Raw genomic sequence first — 8,948 nt, 5'->3', positions numbered from 1 at the left:
CAAGGCTAGCCTGGTCTACATAGTGAGTTCCAGGACAGCTGGGGCCACAGGGAGACCCTGCCTCAAAAAGACCAAAAAAATAAAATCAGATGGAGGGACTGGAGAGATGGCTCAGTGGTTAGGAACACTGGTGGCTCTTACAGAGGACCCAGGTTTGATTCCCAGCACCCAAATGAAGGCTAACAGTTGTCCGTAACTCCGATGCCCCTTCTGGCCTCCTTGGGCATTGCCAGGACAGCTGGGGCCACAGGGAGACCCTGCCTCAAAAAGACCAAAAAAATAAAATCAGATGGAGGGACTGGAGAGATGGCTCAGTGGTTAGGAACACTGGTGGCTCTTACAGAGGACCCAGGTTTGATTCCCAGCACCCAAATGAAGGCTAACAGTTGTCCGTAACTCCGATGCCCCTTCTGGCCTCCTTGGGCATTGCATGCAGGTACTACACTCACATACATGCAAATAAAACACTCATATATAAAAAATATAAATACATTAATTAATAAAAAATAAGATGGAGAGTGACTGTGGGAGACCCCTGACATGGAGCTCCACTTTGCATATGCTGGGTTTAGGTGGGTACACACACACACACATACACACACACACACACACACACACACACAATGAAGCTGCTTTGTATGTGTGTGAGAGAGAGACACACACAATGAAACTGCTTTGTATGTGTGTGAGAGAGAGACACACACAATGAAACTGCTTTGTATGTGTGTGAGAGAGAGACACACACAATGAAACTGCTTTGTATGTGTGTGTGAAAGACACACACACACACACAGACCCTCCCCCATACAGAGAGAGCTCATTCGTATAGCCTAGGCTGGCGTCAAGCACACTATGTAGCCTTGATTTCCCAATCCTCCTGCCTCCCAAGCTAGAGTGACAGGCGTGTACCACCGTGCCCAGTTGGAAGGTGTTTAGATGCTCCACAGTTCTTGTGTGTAGTATGACAATCCACCAAGCAGCAAGCCCAGAGACCAACGGTCATAATGCTGACAGTGACAGTGATCACAAGACCCCCTCTTCCCTGCCCACTCCTCTCTTCTGCATAGATGAAGCCATTTGGTGAAAAGGGACCTGTGTGCTGGGCCCCAGAGCAGAGACTCTGACCATGCCAGTCACCTAGGCCTAGTTTGCAGTGAGCTTATGACTGTGGCTGCCTATTGGGCCACCTCTGCCCCTCTGTTCAACCAGCCCTGGACTACAGTGGTCAGGACTCCTGTTCCTTCTATCTGGGACACAGAACCAGGCTGGAGGAGCTGGCCCTAAGACCTACCAGTCCCCATTGGCCATCCCAGGCCACTGGAGAGATGAGCAGGCTACAGGAGACCTGGTCCTCTTCCTGTCCCTCTCCCTGTTCTTCTCCCTTTCATGGAATCCAGGCTCCGGACTGGCCACCACATTTGCTAGGACTCCATTCAACATGCACCAAGAACTTGGGATCCCTGAAGATTTGGGACACACCCCCACTATGTGCTGTCTGTCACTGCATAAATTAAACTGTCAGTCTCAAGGCTCAACTGTGAGAGCTGCCACTGGGGCACTATCCTGAGCATTGAGTGTGTGTGTGTGTGTGTGTGTGTGTGTGTGTGTGTGTGTGTGCTGGGATGGCTGGGGGTAGGGACTTCTCTCAGAGAAGGTCTGGGAAGGTGAGCAGGAGGCAGCCAGGTTGGAAGGAGAAGAGTGGGCTGAGCAGAGGAAATAAATCACCTTCACAAGCCTCCATTTTTCCATCTGGAAAGTAGACCTGCACTCCTTGTTGCCTGGCCTTGTTTGGAAGATTTAGGAAAGCTCAGGCCTGGTGCTTGGCCCCCAGCAGGTATACCCTAAAGACAGCCAGTCTTCCCAGGGCCCAGGAAAACCGGATGTTTGTGGAGGATCCTCCTGAGTTTGGAGTCTCCAGAGGCCACCTGGGCTCATGGTTCTTGGCCTGAGTACTTCTTTCTAGTGTCTGGAGATAATTTCAGTGGCTGTCACTTGGGACAAGAGGGTGGAATGCTGCCAACTGGCTGTTACCCATGTTGCAGTGCCCAGAGTGTCAGGCCTGACACTGTAGGGAAACTGAGGCACAGTGGGGTTGGATTCCTGGAGGGCCCCTCCCCTAGCACTCCAGGTTGGAGCCAGGAGCACAGGCCCACATGCCCTGGCAGCTGGCAAACCTGCTGGTAGGAGTGTATTGCCAGCAACGGAGAGGGAGGAGGCCGGGGCTTGTCGACACCTGATCCTGGCCCAGGGTGAGAAAGGAGCTATGTCTCTGTTATTAGGGTGTGGTCATTAGGGGCTGTGGGGAGGACCAGAGTGGAACCACCTCTTTAGCCAGCCAGTGGTGCACAGGATTGGAAGGTGGTGTGAACTCTTGGTCTTCAAGTTGGCAATTTGCAGTGTAGGTTAGTAGCCCAGAAGCAAGCTGGTGGTCAGAGAACCCCAGGCTTCCCCCCTCACCTCTCCAGCAGAGGCAGGTGCCCCCCTCCTCTTCTGGAGGCCGAACAGTGGGTTACATAATGTTTGGGTTCAGTCGCTTTTTCCAGTCGCTGACATGGGGGTGGTGCAGGCTGGATCCCGTCCCAGAGGAGAGATTGGGAAGTGGGGAGGCTGGGAGGTAGGAGCCCTGTTTCTGCTAATAGGCTGGGTTACCTAGAGCTAGCATCTCTCCTTCTCTGGGCCCCAGTGCCTCACAGTTGTCTTAATACACGCAGAGTTAGTTTGCTATCTTTGTACATGGAGCTCTTCAGTTTTGGCTAAGGTCTCTGGAGGATCTTGTCCATCAGGCTCAGGAAAGGGACCTGGACACCTGAGCTCTTGCTCCTGATCCTGTCTGGTGGTTTGTGAGTTCATTCACCTCACCAGATGGACATTTTCTGAATGCGTGTTATGCACCAGGCTTTGTGTGGGGTACAAGGTCATTGGTGTTAGGAAACTTGTGGTCTAGTCTGGTCTCAGTGCAATCTAGTGCAGGCAGGTGGGATGGAGCGTAGTCCATGTCCTGCGGAGGATGAACAGGAAGGCCCAGCAGCAGAGGAGACCCCCTTCCCTCAGACCTGGGCCACGGCCTCCTTCTGAACTGAGTCCTGGCCTGTGAGTAGATTAGCCTGCATTAGAGAAAAATCCACTTGCTGTCATAGTCAGTGGCCAGACTAAAACAGTGGGACAGGGAAAGGGCACAGCTTTCACACCCAAGCCAGCTGGAAGGGTAACCACGGGGGGCATCTGGCATGGAGGCTTTGGCTAAGGGTCAGGCAGGACTCTTACCCTAGTGTGATAGACAGGCTGATGCCAGGCGGCAGATCAGGGTGAATGGACAGCAGGGCTCACAGGGGACTGAGCACCATGGGGTGTGGAAGGTGCATGTTGGGGCTGCAACCCACGCTGGCACCCTCCTGGGCTCCTGGAATCACTTTGTGGGGGTGGCTTCTCACCCCTCCTGTTGATTGGGTGGGGCCTCAGTGACAACCTCTGTGTCGGTGACCGGGTACTCCACAGAGGCTGGCACTCTGCCATGCTACCAGCCCGTGACTTGATGGCAGAGCCAGTTACTCCCCCTGGTACAGTGTGGGGAGTCTCCTCCATCTGGATGGTGGCCCCTCTGTGCCTCCTGCAGGGCTGGGCCAGGAGATCCCCCTGTGCCCCCCTCCCGCCTTTGTAGCCCTGACCTGGAACTCACTATGTAGACCAAACGGGCCTCAAACTCACTGAGATTCACCTGCTTCTGCCTCTCCCAAGTTCTGGGATTAAAGGCATGTGCCACCATACCTGGCTTTGTTTTTATTTATTAATTATTTGTTATTATTATTACTATTATTTAGACAGGGTCTCCCTGTAGCCCCAGCTGGCCTGGAACTCACTATTTACTCTCACAGAGATCCGTCTGCCTCTGCCTCTCAAGTCCTAGGATTTAAAGGCACGAGCCACCACACCTGGTGTGGTTTCACTATGTAGTCCAAGGCCTAGAACTTGCTATGGAGCCCAGGTTGACTTTGAATGCCTGATCCTCTTGCCTCAGCCTCCTGAGTGCTGGGATTACAGGGGTGCACCAACTGTTTGAGCTTTCAAGTAGCATGCAGCACTGTGGAAAAGTTAGAAGAGCTGTGGGAACATGGAGGGGAGGTCAGGTGACATCCAGTGGGTGTGTCCAGCACAGATCCTGGAGGCCTGGCTCTGGATGGTCTGGGGATTATGAGCTCAGCCCAACTTTTCATTCTGGCCTGGGAAGTCGGAGGGAGATGGCCTCAAGGGAGGGAGCTGGGGGCCAGGGTTGAAACTACAAGGCTCAGTGTCTGGGTCCCTCGCTGTGCTGTGTAATTTGCTTCTCTCTGATGTGACCTGTCAGCTTGGCCCACAGGTGCCAGGAGTTTCAGTGGGCCTGGGGACAGTCCCTGCTGGTTTGATGTGGGGATGCAGACTGGTAGAGGACAGGTGACTCCGGGAGGGGAAGGCAGCTCACATCAGGCTGTGAGTCCTGTGGGTGGCTCTGGACAGAGGGCTTCATCTGTAAAATGGGATCGTTGGCCTGCATCTCATGGCCTGTGACCAGCTCAGTGAGTAGGAAGAGTCACAGTGGTGTGAAAATCTTCTAGTTCATGACGCCCAGAGTCCTCTGACCTTCCTTCCCATAGGTCACGAGGGGACAGAATCCTCTCACCTTCCTTCCCATGAGTCACAAGTCAGTGGAAAGTCAGACCCAGATTCTCTAAGCATTTGACACTCACATTCCATCTTCAGTGCTATGCCAGGCTGAGCTGCAGGAGCCTCAATTTCCCCATCTTGAAAATGGGCTTCTTCATAGGGCTAGTAGAGTAGGCTTGACAGAGTCCTTGATCTAGATGCGATGGCCAGACAGTACAGAGTGGTGATTTTTAAATGTTTGGTCCTGGGGTGAGACGTGTATCAATTCACCCAATTCTAGCATGATAACTGTTGCTTTTCAAAGATGATGATACAGAGGCTCAGAGAGGTGAAGGCTTTTGCCCCAGGGTTGCACAGTTAGTGAATGGCTAAGTTCCAGACTGGAATTTGGCCTACCAAGCCATACTGTCAGTGGCCTAGGTGTTGAGAGGGTCTTGTGCTGGGCACTGGGATAAGAACAGGCATAGCTAGGTCCCACAGGGTCCTCTGAGTTCCCCTAGGGTTCTGGTGGGAGTGGGATGGTGTGGTGTGGTGGAGAAGCCAGATGCCTCTCTGTGCGGTGCCAGGAGGGAACAGCCTTTGAGCCAAAGTGAGGCTTCCTGGATGTTGCCCTGTGGAGTGCAGGGCAGAGAGGCCGGGTGCTCTGTGTGCCACATCCAGATAAATTCTTCCCTAAGCAGATAAGGCTCAGAGAGGTGAAGTCACTTCTCCAAGGTCACACAGTGAGACACAGAGGTGTGAGTTCATGCCTATGACATCTGGTCTGTTTCAGAAGACTGTGTGACACTGTCCTGAGGCCCCGCCTCTTGGAACAAGGGGTTCGTGGTTTTCCTGGGGCTTGGGCCGAGGCTCCTGGCTGTGGATGATGCTGTCTCCTGTCTGCTTTTCTGTCCCCAGGTACAAGGGCTTCATTAAGGACTGCCCCAGCGGGCAACTAGACGCGGCTGGCTTCCAGAAGATCTACAAGCAGTTCTTCCCGTTCGGAGACCCCACCAAGTTTGCCACGTTTGTTTTCAACGTTTTCGATGAGAACAAGGTGGGCTGCAGATTGAGGCGTCTGCGCCAGCCCTCCTCCCTCCATCCTCCGTCCTCCTTCCTCCCTTCTACAGCCCTCCTCCCTCCTCTGTCCTCCTTCCTCCCTTCTACAGTCCTCCTCCCTCCTTCGTCCTCCTTCCTCCCTTCTACAGCCCTCCTCCTCCTGCAGTGGCTCAGATCAGCAGCCCTCACAACTAACCCTCTCCTGTTCTGGAAGGACCTAACACTTAAGTGCACATGGGCACAGCTGCACACAGAGTTGTACACACAACCACACACACCAAGGTAAATCAAGATGGATGCATGTGTACAGGTGGGCACACCCACTCACCCATGTGCTCACACACACACACACACACACAGCACTTGTGTAACTTACATACTCAGTGTTTCACATGCATACGTGTAAATACCCAGACTTGCACATGCAAACACACTGAGTTGCATACATGTGTGAAGGCATAGTGTGTACACACATGTGTACACATGTGAACACACATGCGCACACACGTAAGCTCTGAGTTTTCTTAGGAATAAAAATGCAGATGCCTCCAGAGATAGTAAGATGATCAGTGGTTATAACAGGTGTTCACTATGAGCTCTGGGTGGGGTTAATAACAGCCTGATACCCATCTATTGGGTGGGCATTTATTTTATTTTTGTTTGTTTTGCTTTTGTGATTTTTTTTTTAATCTTTTTTTGAATTTTTTTTTCTTTTTTAGACAGGGTCTCCCTGTAGCCCCAGCTGTCCTACATAGTGGAACTCACTATGTAGACCAGGCTGGCCTTGAACTCACAGAGATCTGCCTGCCTCTGCCTCCCGAGAGCTGGGATTAAAGGTGTGCACCACCACACCTGGCCTTACTTTTGTTTTTTTTGAGACAGGTGACAGGGTTTTATGTAACCCAGGCTGGCCTTGAATTCTCTATGTAGCTGAGGCTGGTCTTGAACTTGTGATCCTTTTGCTTCCACCTCCCAGGTGTGTGCCACCATGCTGGCAGGGTGGGTGCTTTTAACAGGCCCACTTTGCAAATAAGGAAACTGAGCCTTTTGTGCCTGGCTTCTTCACAGAGTACCACTGAGCACAAGTTTTCAAGACTTGCTGTGTGGCCATGCATATCTCCTGACGCTGCCCATGCTAACCCAGCAGCTGGTCTGTCTGCATTTGAGGTAGTCAGGCTTGCAGACTGTCCCCCGGTGGCACCTTCTTCCCAGCTTCATAGTATTCCTGGAGGTCCTGTCACTCACCCTGGACTCTCAGCTCTGGGTGGCTTAGGTGACTTCTATTGCACCACCTAGTTCTCTCTTCAAGTGTCCTGACTGGGAGTCCCCCTGCCTGGCTCTGGGAAGGGTTCTGCCCTCCCTGGGCCTCAACTTCCTCCTTTGTAAATCGCATATGTAGAGCTAAGTCACCTGTAGCATTGTCTGTCCTGGGGGCCCAGCGAGCTCTGCCCTCGGTTTCCTGGAGTCTTGGGGCAGGAATGTGAGGGCTTTGGGCCCAGACTGCATCAGCTTCTTGCTTACTCTCTCCCCTCCCCGTCCCTGTCTCCTGACTGTCCCCCTCCCCCAGTCTCCACCTCCTCTCCTCCTCTCTTTCTCCTGTCCCCTCATTCCTTCACTCCTCTATCTATGGGTGTCCATCAACCACGGCTCAGTGTCTGCCACTGCCCTACCCCTTCCCTACAAGGTCTGGCTTGATCAGGTAGCCTTTGCTGACTGAAGCCATCCCCATTGTCTCCCTCAGGATGGCAGGATCGAGTTCTCAGAGTTCATCCAGGCGCTGTCGGTGACCTCACGGGGGACCCTGGATGAGAAGCTGAGGTGTAAGTACTAGGCTAGAAGGATGCAGTTCTCAGTCTTCACCAGGAGGGGGTGCCAGACACCCGCAGCAGTGACTGCAGGTGGCATCTGTACTGCAAAGACAGGGTGCTCCCAGAGGTCTTGGCAGTGGGCCTGCACAGGTGCGCCTAATGTGGCCAAGGAAGCTTCAGGGCCAGAGCAGGGAAACATCCTACCCTCCCAGGGCAGACCAAGGGCCCAGAGGTGGGATTTGGGGTTTCTGAGGCAGGGTGCACAGGGAGGCCGGTGGGATGGGCTGAGAGCAAGTATGATCAAGCAGGTACAGTCCTAGGACAGCTGATGTTGTGGGTGTTGGGGGGGGTCACAGGTCCCAGATTCCTGCTGGACCCACCTCTTCAGTCAGCCAGATGGCTCCCATCACCCACTCAACAAATACCAGTTGAAGGTGGTGGCCACCTGTGGTACCAGGCAGGAATTCAGGGTCTTTGGGAGGCTAAGACAGATGGGTCCCTGTTGTGGGGGCTGCCAGTCTAGTACAGCCAGACCCAGTTCCCAAATCCCCTAATGCTGCTTGGATGGCAGGGAGAGGGAGATGCCAGCTGAGCTGGCAGGGGAGGAGCTGATGGACCCAGAGGGGGGCTGCCATGGCAGAAGGGGGCTCCAGGCCAGGAACCGCATGTGAGAGACACTGGGAGGGGAGCCACTGAGGCCAGGATGCGCACGCCCCAGGTGGCCCCTGGCTGGGGAGACGTACAGGCGCCCTTGCTTGCTTGAGTGTTTTACTTTTTTCCACTGTTGCATTATTTTGTTGTAAAATTGAAACCACAAAGGTCAAGTCGAGCCCTCGAGTTGCAAAAGCAAGAGGCTTTTATTTTACACAGGTACCTGTGGGCACAGCTCCTGACAAAGGGAGAAGCGCGCCCCAGGTCTGGGGTTTGGGGTCTTTATAGAGCAGAAGCAGCTTACAGAAGCAGAAGCGTGGTTATTGGTTAGTTTAAACTATTACAAAATGCTATAGGGAGAGCGGGGGGGCTTACTTATCATTAAGCCAGATGTTTCAACCATAAAACTTACTTATCAGTGAGTTGGAGATGTCTCAGCCATGAAACTCACTAATTAGAGAGTTGGCCATGAAGCTTACTTATCGGCAAGTTGGAATTCTTGACCAGCACATGACCTGCCTGAGACGTGACTTGTCTGAGAGGCTTCATGGCTCCTGACTTTTATATTTTTCAATGTCATTGTGGTAAAGAATAGTTTCCAGCTGCTAAATTAACTTTCAATCATAATCTCAAATACATTTGTAAGATGTACATACTTTCTCAGGGTATATTTACATCAGTGGCTCCAGTGGCTCATCTCCTTGTGAGGTAGTTAAGGCAAGCTCAAATGTAGTGCCTGGAAAATAAGGTAGGACTCCAAGCTTGGGCTGTAGGCTTTGGGGGCTGAGAACCTGATTTGTAATCTGCAATTGT

At 52.7% G+C, this 8,948-nt stretch overlaps 1 protein-coding gene across 2 annotated transcripts in view; it reads left to right on the top strand.

Annotated features, from left to right (window-relative positions):
• Ncs1 (neuronal calcium sensor 1) overlaps positions 1-8,948 on the top strand; it is a 57,157-nt gene that overhangs the window by 32,076 nt on the left and 16,133 nt on the right. Inside the window, exons 1-3 of one of the 2 annotated variants that reach the window (XM_029560133.1) lie at positions 2,993-3,090; positions 5,536-5,674; positions 7,418-7,496. In XM_029560133.1, the coding sequence (XP_029415993.1) occupies positions 3,008-3,090; positions 5,536-5,674; positions 7,418-7,496 (301 nt within the window). In that variant the 5' untranslated portion in view covers positions 2,993-3,007. Of the gene's footprint in view, positions 1-2,992; positions 3,091-5,535; positions 5,675-7,417; positions 7,497-8,948 lie in introns of those variants that run through there. The other variant, XM_008825862.2, reaches the window with a different exon arrangement.

This window comes from Nannospalax galili, unplaced genomic scaffold (assembly GCF_000622305.1).
Source record: "Nannospalax galili isolate Female #2095 unplaced genomic scaffold, S.galili_v1.0 scaffold290, whole genome shotgun sequence".
Lineage (NCBI taxonomy): Eukaryota > Metazoa > Chordata > Mammalia > Rodentia > Spalacidae > Nannospalax > Nannospalax galili.
The sequence above is the reverse complement of the archived record's forward strand: the minus strand, read 5'-3'. Positions and strand labels throughout refer to the sequence as shown.